The sequence below is a fragment of the Mixophyes fleayi genome, chromosome 1, assembly GCF_038048845.1.
Source record: "Mixophyes fleayi isolate aMixFle1 chromosome 1, aMixFle1.hap1, whole genome shotgun sequence".
NCBI classification, from domain to species: domain Eukaryota; kingdom Metazoa; phylum Chordata; class Amphibia; order Anura; family Limnodynastidae; genus Mixophyes; species Mixophyes fleayi.
In genome coordinates this window covers 124,552,342-124,567,120 of record NC_134402.1, presented here as the reverse complement: position 1 = coordinate 124,567,120, position 14,779 = coordinate 124,552,342, and the positions used below count along the sequence as shown (strand labels likewise).

The window sequence follows — 14,779 nt, the reverse complement described above, 5'->3', positions numbered from 1 at the left end:
TTAGTTTTCCACGCCGCGGAAAAACTAGTACAGTTAATACGGTAATATGTAGCTGGATTTCAGCTCAAGGAGCTGCGAGCTGAAATCCAGCGAGTAAATTACCGTATTAACTGTTTTTCCGCGCACGATTAGCGCGAGATTTTCGGCGTTTCCGCCGAGAATTGAATATGCCCCCATAGAATCTAACATGACAACACTATAGGTAAAAATATTTTTCATTGTCATTCTGTCGTCTTATTGCCTTGCCTACTTACATTTTACCACATAGGCATTTTATTATGTAGATGACGTTATTGAACTCCCGATTAAACAAACCTTTTATTGGAATGTTCAAACCCATATTTGAGCGTTTAACCACTCTCCCTAAAGCGATAGAAGATTGCTCATTGTCTTCAAACCATGGCTTCTGTCAGTGTTGTCCTGATTTTCCACTGCAGCTCTGTGAAAAAGTAAAGCATTACCTTACACTCCGTTAGGGACATTAAAAGCCTTTCTCACATATTTAGGACAGTTTCCTAATGGAATTGTAAATCGGTCAAAAAGTTTTTACTGCACCGTTTGAGCTGCAGTGGGCTTCTTACTTACCTATGTATAAATCAATCCTCACAATGCATTTCTACAAAGTAAATCTGCCAAGTTGTATGTAACACTTGTATCTTTTTATACTGGAGCATTTCCATCCTTACATGGTTAGCCTCAAGTTATTTCATGTATTTTTACTTAGTAATACTTAGCCTTTGAGACATATATTAATGTCAAATAGTAAGGAAAACTTTGTCTTAATTTTTTTTTCTTTTTTTTTTTTAAATAGATATCTCAGTCCCCATTCTCTTTCTGCACATGAAACCAATGACAAATTAAGCCTTCATGTTTCTGTGGAGGGCAAAAATTTTCCTGTAGCATACTACCCACGGAACATTACTAATCACATAAGCAGCATGTCTTCCACTGACAAACTAACAAAATGGGAAGTTCTGGGAGTTCAAGGAGGACTTTTGAGCATCTTCATGCAGCCAGTGTACATCAGCAGTATTATTGTGGGTAAGTTATATTCTTTTGAGATGGTAACTAAAGTCCAACAAATGTCAATTTGATAGTGGAAGTGTTACCTGTCTTGCATAGTACCTTGTACTTGAGACTAATTTCTATTTATCCGGTTTATCTTGCCTATTCAAAAGAAAAAAAAAGCTACTCTTTCACCAAAATGTCTCGTATGCCTCTATTTATTACTTGGTATAAGGTCAATTAACAGTATTATTAAATCTATACCAATGTAAAGTTACACCTGAAGAAATCTGATTGTTTTGTTCTCTTAACAAATATGAATTAATAGCTTTTTCACTTAGTACATTTGTCCAGATCCCTAAAAAAAAACAAAAAACATTAGCAGACTCTATAGGCATATGTAAATTTGTTACTTTTAGTTACGCTACTACAGTTAAAATGATTTAAGTTTATCTGGAGTCTAAGTGAAATGATAGCTGATGATGAAGTGCTGAGAGGCACTAATAGTAAAGCTGATAAGCCACTGAGGTTGTGTTTGCCTCAAAAAATGAAAGCGCAAACCCAACGTGACAAAGCATTTAAATCCTGTGCGTTTAATATGACCTTCACATATGGTATACCCAATGTTGATATGTGTGGAGCGTATTTGCATATACATCTAGAATGCAAGTTGCAAGAAGCTTTTCCCATTCATGTCAATAACCCACTCGTTTCAGTGGGATGTGTGAATAAAAACACCATTGAAAGAAATGGGAAAAGTTCCATATGTATGAAACATTAAAAAAATTGTGCAGGGAAAAGCATCAGGGTAATAAATATTGAGACACTTGGTGTGGTATATTTGTCACCTTTTTTCGTTTAGTGGTATGAGTTCCATAAGACCTCATTCCACTATACTAAAAAAAAAAAAAATAACAATAAAATGTAAGAAACAGACATGATTGTTAAACATTTATTGAAATAAAAACTCCCCCAAGCCCTCACACCAAGTTATTAAAAATATAGATTCTCTTCTGTTCCAATGTGGTGATCTAGTAAAAAGGAAAAATGTTTCATATTTGTAATCCATATGAAATTTTTTTTGTAGTTGAATGGAAATAACAAAAAAAAATAAGAAACGGCACAAACTACTCTGCCGCAGAATAAGATAAAAATTGATGCTAGCTGTAATGTCATGACCTCCTCCCTCAATAATTAGTTCATTACCCTGGGAATATGCACATTGCTGCCATTTCACCTCTGAGTCAGTTGCACTTTCCGCTGCCCTTATCCCATTACAATGTAACTAGTGCTGGTCACTTTAAAAAAACAAAACAAAAAAAAACAGATTACTAGGCACTGAAAATGAATAACTGTCTATTATTGGCCCAATATATTGAGGGCATTTTTTATTTTCATCATCATCAGTTATTTATATAGCGCCACTAGTTCCGCAGTGCTGTACAGAGAACTCATTCACATCAGTGTTTTAACAATAATCAGGTGTCCTCACCGCTGCGGTTCACATAGGGAAATTGCCAACCCCAACATAAATCTAGAAAATAGTCACAAAATCTGAATCCAAGGGTACAGCAAATATACTATTATATTAATATCCTAATGACCATTTACGAACTACCTTTATTTTCACTCACAAAAGGTAGATTATAGTTTAAACCCAGTTATCAGAAAGATAATTCTATTTCAATGTCTGTCCTATTTACTTTTATTACCACAGTATAATACAGAAATTTGCATATTATATCAAGAAAGGATTTCCACAATGTCTCATTTAAGATCATATGTATGCTTATTAACAATAGGTATTTTCAGTAACAGTGTTCACACATACAAGAACACATTGTAGGAAGCTTAAATATTTTACATAAAATACAATGCAGTGCCTACTGCATCTGTTTTATTTACGTATAAATGTGCCTTTCTCATCTGTGTATGAATGTTTGTATATCAGATTTCATTGTGTGCATTAATTGTAAGACAGTGTGGGCACGATGCAAGATGGAGGACATGCCGCATGGCAGAGACAAGATCAAGAATACGCAGCATGTTAAAGAAAAACATGGAGGAAGCAGTCAAAATAATATGAAACTACACCATAACAATGCAGTCTTTGTTAATATCACCTTGCTGCATTATTAACTAAAGAAACGGAACTTAACCCATGTAACAATGTAAACCTCAGCCAAATTCTAACATCTGCCCACTGACTATCCAGTACAAATCACATTTCACTTTCTGTACCAGTTTCCAATTTAAATCCTGATCTCAACAATATATGCATTCAATCTATGCAATCTGCACGTTTTCTTCACTATCCTATATACATTACTACCATGTAAACCAACAGTCTACAATATATATCATTGTCTTACTCAGTCTAACTTTTATAAACGTAAGCCTTCTCCATCAAACACAAACTCCTGCACCATCAGGTACCACCCAAACCATTCCTCCATGTTGAATCACACTGCAGCTCATAGGAAAAGGCGCACACTTGTGTAGTATTTCAGAGTATTTAGTCCAAACTCAGTGGGTATATATTAATTTCCATATGCGTTAAGTCCAAACCTTTTGGTAACTTTCCAAAAGCATGAATGTTTACTCCAGTCCCGTACACATATGCAAAGAAGACAGAAATGCCAGATCAATATCAGACAACTGGTGTATTTAGTGATCAATCCGTCACCAGATTAGTGCACACTGAGAAAATATATAAAAATCAGTTTATCTGTATATGTTCATATAGTTGTGGATGTTCACACTTAATTCATTCCGTCAGCCAATATATAAAAAAACATAAATTGTCCCACATAGTGTAGTATATAAAAAAGTATAAATTTATTCACAATAGAATATAAAATACATGCTCACAATATGAACAAGAATAATTGTCTTATCTGTAATTCCAATCAGGCCCTTAATCTCCACAGCCGTGGGTTAGATTTCAGGATACCTCTAATGATAGCTTGAATATACAGCAATGCAGGAGGGTACTAGTCCCTCGACCTCAACACGTTTCATCTATTCAGACTTCTTCTCGAGGAATATATGAATATAGGAATATATTCCTATATTCTTTTCCTTTATGCTGACTACATATTTTTGACAGTGATGCAACCTTTAAGTATACCAGACCTACTCCATATAACTCAGTTATCTGCTATTTCAGTCTTAACAATTAATCTTAACAAGTTGTTGGCATATACCATTATTTTATCACAGAATATTATAAGGTCTTTAAAGATATACAAGATTTACAATGGCCAAGTCAATATAAGGCTACATTATGTCCCGTGAATTGGTTTAGAGGTGGAGAATTCCTGCAATTCCTGCAAAGTTGTAAAAACTGTCAACTTCATAGATTGCTAAGGAGTATCCAATTAATAATTAAATACATGCAAATCTTAACCTATGTGTATAGGGGTGTATTGAGTAAATAATGAAATGAATGGTGTCGCTTTTACATTATATACATATTGTGCAAAAATGATTCATATAGGGTGAATCCTATCATGATAAAAGAGCGGTTGCTTTGAATTATACACTATAATCGTTTCATAATGTCTTATTAAATGTGATAAATTATTACAGGATAACTAATGGATGACTCTCAAAATTAAGAGTCTGCATATCTCAATAAATATTAGACATTAAGTATTAGGCTATATTAATAATAAATAATGAATTGAGGTGAGAATTGTGAAAAAGACCAATTCCTTATAATGGGATTGGATAGAATAAACATGCCAGATTGAAGACCTTCAGTGACCTGTTATGACCATTTCTCAATGGCCTTACTAACCCATGCAGATGTTAAAGAAGATCTGAGACTTACCCCTGCTGCCCCATAAATTGATTTTAAAATACCTTCACACTAATGGTCTGTACGATATTTGAGAGAGGCAGACCCTGTAACTGAAATAGTGGTATGTCTAGATAATCGAGCAATTGGCATATCAACCTTAAGTGGAACTTACCTCTTTTGGAAAAGGGAGTTCCCATTAAACTATCAACATCTCAGATAAATGAGAAGAGGAAGAAAAAGCAACTGGACGCTGCTTCTTTCAATTAATAACTGAAACGTCCTGAAGTGAAGGATTCTCTGCATCCTCCATGTTAAGAGTCTGGCGAACATGACTAAATGTTCCAATCCCTGTCTACTAACCAACTTTATGCCGAAACTAAAATGGTTCTCATATTCTGAATACCCCGACAATTTGTCCCTCTTGTGAATAAAATTCAAAATCTGAGTCCCCTTTAATATTCTGAGAAAGGATGTGTCTCTTACAATGTCTCTGAAAAGTAGTATCTACCACTCTCCAGAGAAGAAGAAACCTTCGCTAGGCTGAGGAACGACCTTTCTAGAGATTTAGAACGTCTGCTCGATGCAGTTTCCAAGGCCACTTTTGACTAGAGATGAGCGGGCTCGGATTCCGCTAATACCGAGCCCACCCGAACAGTGCGGATCCGAACGGGATCCGAGCACTGTTCGGATATTTCCGGCGAGCAAAAAATTGAAAACGAGGCTCTGTCGTCCAAGTCTCGCGTCGAATCTCGGGAAGGAGGGCCCGGAACAATTCCATCTTGTACCTCTTTTTTTGGCATTATGTGCTCAAGCTACCTCGGTGCAACCTTTTGGCCTAAAAACAATATTGTGAGGTGTTCAGAATAGACTGGAAATTAGTGGAAATGATTGTTATTGAATGTTATTGAGGTTAATAATAGCGTAGGAGTGAAAAAAAAAAAACAACTGGTTTTTAGCACTTTTTATGGTTTTTTTCAAAATAAATCCGAATCCAAAACCTTAAATCCGAACCAAAACCTTTCGTCAGGTGTTTTGCGAAACAAATCCGAATCCAAAACACGAGACACCAAAAGTGGCCGGTGCACATCCCTACTTTTGACCAGCTCTGTTAAGACCCACTAACCAGATATGCCTTACAGAATAATTGGTGGCCCTTAACCAAGGTGCTTTGAATACAGTTGTCTCACTGGTCTTTGCATTTACCAACAATATTATCTAGAAGACTTATTGATGTAGATTTTAACCTTTTATTGTTATAAAACAAATTATCTTGATGTTGCAACTATAATTATTCCACTGTATTGTTGATTTGTTCTTTCTTTTTGTATTTCTATTTCTTTAAGCTTGTATTTAATTTAGAATATCCTTATTTGTCAAAAACAAAACAAACCCAACACTACATTTGTACCAGTTGTTTTTTAGGGATGATTATGCCGCAGAAATGCCAGGTTAAAACATAAATGAGAGGCCAATCAAGATGTAGTCAAGACGAGTAATGCCCTCAACGCAAATTGGTCATGGACTGATGGTTTTAAAACGAGCATTAAATTATGTTTGCATCAGTGGCATCGGTTTCTTAACAGCGCAAAGCACATTTTAATACACATAGATGCTAAAAATGTTAAGTACCCATACAATACTCTTTACCATTGACATAATTTTAAGAACGGCTGTTTTCAACCTGCATTGGTGACTGGCCTTTTTAGATAATATGTGGATTTTATTTCTTTAATTTTCTTGATGCTTGTTTAAATTTTGTAGTTGACAAAGAACTTGCAACGGTGGTTTAATTTAGCCATTGATAAATTAAAAGTATTTTTCGGGAATGGGGGTGTTTGGTGTAGTAGGCAATTTTTTTAAGCGCATGTTCTTTTTGAATGGCAGCGACATCTAGTTGTGCATCTCTTTTCTCTTCACAGCTTGACAAGCAGTTTCTGAAATTAGGTTCTCTTGTGACCTTTCAGTTTGTGAGGCTATATTGCCACTTTGCTAGCACAGATTGTTTTTGGATTGTGCACAGCTGGCACTAGGATTGCATACATTCTTTTATACAACCCACTTAGCGATGTTGTACTGTCTAAGAACATTGATCCTTTTCTTTTTTGCCCTTGCTGGATTTAGGTTATTGCTTAGTGGTAAATTGGCAAACTTTCTTCCGTTGAGCATGGCCTCTGAAGATGACAGCCATACTACTGTCTCACCATGCCCAATTTCAATAGTCACTGAAACTTATTTGTAATTTAAAATGTACTTTGTTTTCACACTGATAGGACATGATATTTTTTTCTTGATTTCAAAGGTAAAGAAAGCTCTGTCCCAATTTGATAGAGATCCATTATCATCTGAACCAACATGAGCTAGCCAGTCCATAATTTCTAATTTCATGTGCGGTACTCATATTAACAAAATCTTAATTTTGGCTTAAGAGAATTTTTTTGTCAGGGGGGTTTACTTTTTCATTTCTTAACACAGATTGTCATTCTTTGTTAAGTAACTGAGTTGCTGTGGCAGAGTTGGTCTTGGTCTCTAGATCCAGATCATCTCTTTCAAGAAAGAAAAACAAGTGATCACGTCACCAGTGCTTCATGCATGCACCCCTAGCATTTTAATGATGTTTCCCTAAACAATCGCTTTCCCCATCTATCTAATTAGTGATATGCTGCCTCATTTTTAGTTAGGATCATATTTGTACCTTGGCAAACCATGTTGCACTGCAGGGAGGGGGAGGGGGGGGTTTGAAAATTTACGGACAGATTTAAAATTGGCATGGGTATGTCCTAGCTCATCTCTAAATGCTGCCGTATTTCTGTGTTACAAACAAAAGCAGCCTGCATGTAAAGAAATAAATGCATTTGTGCCATTTGCATTGTAACATGGTTTGTCCAGAATGTGCGTTTTTTTTTTTTTGCTCCTAATTCTAATTGAGGCCCCTGGTGTCTAGGAGGACAATTGGTCGCTATTTACATGTGTCCAGTGCTTAGCTCATTATTGGTCGCACCTTATAAGGGAGGATATGCCTACCTGTTGGCATCCAGCAGGAGGCAGCAAACCCTTTTTCTGAAATAAAAGGGCACAGGCCGGTGTTGGCGTTAATAACGGTCACAATTTTATTTACAATCAACACCAAATGCAGGGAAAGCAGTGCACATTTTACCAATTCCTCCAGGATGTCTGGAGAACACATCTAGTGCCCACACACCCTCTCTTCCCTTGGTGTGCCCACATAGAGGCCCATCCGTTGAAGCTGGAGTCGGGCAGACGGCCGCCTTTCCGAGGTTATTATGCACCGCGCTGGGCCTCTCCCCCTCCATAGCTATACCTTGGCCGCTGCATGCCCCCGCACACGAGACATTCGTGAACCTTTCATGAGGCCGAAGCCCCCAACACCTCCAGTGCTTCCTGTATCGTGTTATTGAACAAGTCCAGCGTGACATCTGACAGGTATACCCCGTCTCTCCTATACAAACCAGTGCATGTCGTATGGTGATGCCGCTGCATGCAGAAATGAGTTTACTTGTGGATGAATTAACCCTCTTATGAGCTCTGTCAATGCCCGCCCCCTTCCTCGCACCTCTCCAGGACAGCCTTGGTATGATTTTTGACCATATTGATGTAATAGCACCCCAGCGATCTTTCATCCACACAAAATCTTCCCAGATACCTCATACAAAATCTATAGATTTCTTCTTTCCCAGGTCATTGCCCCGAGGTGTAAAACTACTACAACAGGTTGGTCTCACTTTTATTCTGCCTCTAGCAATTCCTGTCTGAGGTCCCCCCCATACCATCTCTCTTTTTCCCAGCCAACTAACGGTAACTGCTTCCTTTGGCAGGCCTAGCCAAGGCCTGTATGGCCTAGTCGAAGCCTGCTGAGTGTCCAGAGATCCATATTCGCCTCCTACCCTGGTTGGCTGTGAAGAGATTGAGACTGCATGAGTGAGGTGGCAGAAAAAGAAGGAAAAACCCCCTGGTGGGGTAGACATGAGGGTACCAACTTCTCAGTCACGCACATCAGCTGACCCGCTGTTCCACTTTGCCAGCCTGACATAAGATTTATAACTGTCTGACATCCAGCCACCCAGCCTCTTGACAGATTGCCCCTCGACAGCTGCTGATGTTACCGTGCCTAACCTAAGGCTTGCACGCATCTCTTAAAAACTGATGTGAACTGAAACCTTGTTAAAGGGGAAACGTCTGCCGTGCACCAGGAAGACTTCCCTGTCCTTCAGCCTTGAGCTGAGATATTGCTTTACTGCAGCCACAGGGCAAACCGCCGCATCCGCCTGGTGTCATCTGTACCCACCTTTCTTTTCCTAATTGGTCCATCTTAGACCTGTGGATCTTGCACAACACCGCGTTAAAGGACACTGCCATATTCTTGCGCAAAAGGCCTGATCTGAGCGATTTTTGGGATTGTGCTATCATCTTGTTGACTCTGAAAGCGCCACTATATGCCAAAATGATTGCAGTGTTAATTAGCGTTGTTTCCCTTTCATCCCTGCATACTGTGGGTGCTATCCCTACTAACTCCCTCAGCCTCTCTGCGGTCACTGGTTCACGGGATCAGGGTTGCAAGTCTCGTTTCTGGCCAGCCCCTCATTTATTGTACGCACTATAAATGCTTTGGTTATATCTGTTTCTACCCTCAGCCTTTAGAAAAAGGCAATGCCTGCTAGTATGTTGTTAACACTGGTCTTCAAAGCCCTGGTTGTGTGTAGCTCACCCAGGAATGCCAGTAATATCTGTAGGGTTTCCTTTTACCCTCTGATGATCTTCTGGCTTTAAACGGCTGCCATCTATCCCAAGCTCCAATGTAAGCCCTAAATGTAAGATTTCCTTGTCTTTTGCGCCAAGGACTTCGCCACCAGCTCGCCTACACCGGTTTGATAATCTGCCAAAGATGGGAAGAGCATGGTAAGCCTACTTGCCTCGCATGAGGATCAACCTCCCTGAAAACCTCCCATTCCTGTCGCAAGAGCTCACCAGCTACGGTATTATGCTCGCCCTGGACATGCTTTGCTCTCAATGTAATGTTCCTATGCAGGCACCTTGTAACTAACCGCTCAAGCAGCCTAATAACGGGGGAGGGGGGGGGTTGATGGTTGATGCCGACTGATTGTTAATGGCTTGCACCACCCCCAGGTTGTCGCACCAGAACCTGATGTGCCTGTTCCCTAACCTCTTCCCCCAAATCTCAAACACCACCACTATTGGTAACAATTCCAGCGCAGCTAGGTTCTTAGTGAGACCGCTAGCGACCTACTCGTCTGACCACGCGCATCATTTCCCCTCCATATATGCTCCAAAACCTATTGCCCCTGCTGCGTCTGTGAACAGATGCATCTCATGGTTAGGTTCCTCTGCTGCGGGCCATAAACACACCCCATTAAACTCTTGTAGGAAACGGTCCCATACCAACAGATACTCTCTGATCTCCCTGTTAATGTGAATCCTGTGGTGCTGCTTTTTATTCCTGCTGTTGCTCTCTCCAGCCTCCTCTTAAATATGCAGCCCATCTGTATCACCTGGCAAGCGAAGTTCAGCAACCCCAGCAATGAATGCATCTGTTTTAGCGTGACCTTCCTAGCCTCTATGCACCTGCCATCCATCTTGCTGGACCTTGCTATCTTGTCCGCTGGGAGCCTGCACTCTAACCTGTCTGTGTCAATTTCGATTCCTAGGTAAGATATGATTGGCTTTGGACCATCAGTTTTTTCTTGAGCAATAGGGACACCGAATTCCCTAAACATGCACAGGAGCTCTCCCAACAACTGGCTGCATTGCTCTGTCTTTGCAGGACCAACTAACAAAAAATCGTCTAATTTGCTACGGGTTTCAAAACACCACTTCAGAAAGGAACAAAAAACTGAGTATGATATTGCGCACCCCATTGGTAAACATTTATCAATGAAAGATTTGTGGTCAAAATGACAACCCATCAGCCTAAAACTGTCTGGGTGTATCGTCAAGAGCTGGAAAGCTGATTCTATGTCCAGCTTTGCTATAAGAGCACCCCTGCCATGTGCTCTAACAAATTTGATTGCACTGTCAAACGACTGATATTGGACTGAATACTGCTCACTGTCGTGTGTGTCGTCGACTGACGCTCCTTTTGGGAAGTACAAATGCTGGATGAGCCTGAACTTCCCTGTTGCCTTCTTAGGCACCAAGCCTAGGGGGGAGACAACCAAATCCTTTATGGGGGGCTCCATATAGGGACCGGCAATTCAATCCAAGATCATTTCCTTGACAATTTTTTCTTTAACCACTGTTGGATGCGCATTGATGGACTTTAGCTTTTTACACTCTATCCTATTTGAACTGACGTCCAAACCGGAATTTCAAACCTTTCCTTAAATCCTTCATAAATTAACTCTGCTTCATACTGCTTAGGATACCTGTCCAGTCTTTACTAAAAATGCACGCGTGCCTGAACCTGCATTGCGCCCTTGTACACTGAGCCTTGTGAATGTCCGGCATTTAGGTCTTTTCTGCATTTGTAAACTAGGCCTCCAAGGCTTTGCTGATGCACCCCCTCTTTCCTTAGCTGCACTACCCTGGCAGTTTAACCAGATGTCTACATCTCTTGACCTAAAATTAATTGGCTTCTGACCCTGCGACTTCAGGCGAAAGGCCTCGTCGTAATCCCTCCAGATGGTCCCCCCAAACTTCCTATTGAATAAGTGGATAAAATGTGTCTATTTTTCCATACTCGGTCATCCCTGGGAAAGCCTCTAAGTAACACCCTGTGTAAACGAACATCCTACTCAGTCAATTATCCATAGTTTTATACGCATCAGCCTGCGCTAAACCTTTCTCACCAACTTCTCTTTTTCCTTTAGCCCTGCTTCTGTCATGGTGTATATATGTCAATAAATAGGCCTTTTTCAATGTCCCTTCTTGTTTGATTTGGCAAATGAGCTGTAAATTGCACCCAGATTGCATCCTAGTGATACCCCAGCCTGCTCGAACGCTACAGCTTTATGCTCAGAAGCCTGCCCCAACTGACCTCTAACTGCATCTACCCCAGGACCAGATAACCTACGCTTTTTTTTCGCCGTCATCAGCATGCACCACTGCTCCTTAAAAGCCTTATACGGTGATTTGCCTTCGGATTCAGTAGAACTATCTAATCCTGAGCTGTCTTCTACTTCCACCCCTATTCATATTAACAGTATCATTATTGGAGTTCTTACCAGTCCCCGCTGATACGCTCATCTCTGCGCTGATAGGGGCAACAGAGGTCTTGTCTTTTGCTGCGCTGGCCCTGGTGTTGGCTGCTGCTGTTGTACCGCTGAACATGCTGGATGTGGCACCTGGTGAGCAGTGTCGAACTGCTGGATTGGTGTGGACTTTAGCGATGTCCTTCTCTTGCTGTGGTCCTGGACCCAGCATCTACAGTCACCCTGTGTGAGCTCCTATCTCCATGCAATGTGCACTGATGTCTGGTCTGATGCAATTTTCTTTCTTTTTGCAGTCTTTTTTCTTGATGCCTAGATGATGCTCGTGCTTTATTGCCCTTAGGCGAGTTGTGCCGACTGTGCTCCCTTGTCGTTCAGCGACTACCATGCCGCTGATGCCTCTGCTCCAGACTTCTATACCTGTACTCTTGGCTGCGCCGTGGGGGTGAGGGTAACCGTGGAAGATGATAATAGGGGTATGGAGCAGGCTGATAACCAAATCCAGTGTAGGGCTCCCATTCTTGCTGTCCTAAAACTAGAGGCGATGGACCATAGCTGGGTGGCTGTCCATGTAATTGTGTTGGAACGATGAATACCCAAGATCCGGGGACCTGATACCTTTTCTGAAACTGTGTCCAGCCGCTCTCCATGCCTGCGGAATATGCACTCCATTAGCGGGTGAAGCTGTGGCCATGTTAGCCTGAGATGAATGCTGCGATGAGGGTGTTTTGCACAGCCCCTCAAGCTGTTGCCTCATTAAGCTGCCTTTATCCCCCAACTCCTTGTCATCTTCAGCCCCTTGACCCTGTACAGTAGGTTGAGGGAAAGAGGGAAAGTTCACTCACCATGGACTACTGGTTTGTGATATTTTCTGCTACTTGCTGGGTTTATCCTGCCTCTGTGTCCAACGAGATAGCTAGGGTTTCCATGCTGATGTGCTTCTTCTTTGCTGCTCTCTGACCTTTTGCTCGGCCTCTAGCTGTACTCCTTCTCTTGCTCACATGTGACCCATAGCCATTGCTGTGTAATGCTCGTGCATGGCTGGGTTCCTGAATCTCAGCTGCTTCAATCAAACGCCTGCATGGGTTCCTCTGCCTTGTTGGACAGTTGCTGCAGTGTGTTCCCGGTTATTTGCAGGCATGTCTGCTGCTTGAATTCAAGTAATTGTGAGTTTCTTTATCAGCAATGGCGATGGTTGCCTGCTGCTGCAAATCTCCACTCGATACTATCCCTTCTCCTCCTGTTCCTGCCTATGCAAGTTCTTAACCTCCCCCACTTGGTTTTACTAGTAAGTCTCTCACTGGCCCTTTTAGTCCCCAGGTGTAAAAGGGGGACGCCCCCCTTTCTTCTGCCTGTGTACTTGTGTCAATCCTTCTTATCTGACTCCGGTGCCAGTGTGACCCTCCGCCCATTTAATGGTAAGGTAGCGAGTGCCATGTGATGCAGTATTTACAATGATGACACCTTAAGTGTACGACAGAAGTGGCAGTAAATCCTATGTTGATTGTATTTAAAGGGTCTGACACATTTTGTTCCCACCTTTTTTTTAAAATGAATTGCTTTTGACAAGTGTCTCCATAGACTATTTTTGTTATAGCCACTATATTTGGATTTCTGTTTTATAATGTTTTCTGATACAAGTGACAAAACAATTTTGCGATCCAATTAACACTAAATGATCAAAAGTTATTCTAACATAGTGACATATGGACATATATATTTAAATGAAAAATGGATACAGACTTGTCCGATCAGTTTGATCTATCATTTCTTCCTGTATAGTCAAATTGTTGAGCCATAATGTCTGTTACTCTTGATATTGATAATAACCATCTAGCACAGCATTCCTTTTGCATCCATGAATTCAATTTACATCCTCCTGCTGTTGTATATTCATTTATTTTTTACATATGGTGAATTACCCTGGGCTTAATCCCCGTGAGTACCTGGCAATGACAACCAAGGTTCTCGTGGTGGGATGATCACTATACATGGCATTGTGAGTTCCTTGTATTAAATGTGAAAGTGCTACACACTATATAAATACCTGTGACATCTAATGCCAGCTATTATTACATCACTGTTACAAGTGATCTTATACAGGTGATTTGCAGTTATGTGAAAAAACAAACCTTTTTGGTTTTTTTATGTACTGATATAAATATTTGCGAAGAAAAGTTTGCAGTACATTTGTGGGGTTGCTTTAATTGTGTGAAAGTAAATATGGAAAAATAAAAATATACTCCGCTAGCTAAAGACAGCCCCATCTGTCCTCAAACAATATCAAATTCACCAGGGTAGACAGTGAATACATGGATTGTTCCATCATATCATATTTGCTTCCAGTGATATCTAACTTATTGAATACCTAAGTTTTTGTAAAAAATGTTTATAAGTAAGGAGTGTGCAAAGGTAGACTAGCAGTTCCATGCCTAGTACAGTATCCTCCTATAGAACCTTTTACTTTTATTTTTTGTATAATGGGGATTTTGTTTGTGTAGTTTCCAATATTTAATTAAATATGTAACTACTCCCCTCTGAAGAACATTCTCTTACACTCCCCTCCCTCACAGGATATGAATGTGGGTGTGGGGAGCTATTCTATCTATCCATTATACTTACATGTTGTTTCATTGCCCATCTACAATATTTTTTTATAAGTTATTCTATGTGTACAGATTTGGTGTTTTGTCATAATACATAATATATAAAGTATTATTTAGAAGTTTACAGTTGTTTTTGACCCACCCAGACCAGCTGGAATATATACTGTTTTCTCATCTTTATT

General features: G+C 40.3%; 1 protein-coding gene across 1 annotated transcript in view; it reads left to right on the top strand.

Annotated features, from left to right (window-relative positions):
• The window catches only part of ADAD1 (adenosine deaminase domain containing 1), a 59,829-nt gene that overhangs the window by 43,414 nt on the left and 1,636 nt on the right, over nt 1–14,779 (top strand). The window contains exon 9 of the mRNA XM_075200217.1: nt 812–1,041. Within this exon, the coding sequence (XP_075056318.1) occupies nt 812–1,041 (230 nt within the window). The remainder of the gene's footprint in view (nt 1–811; nt 1,042–14,779) is intronic.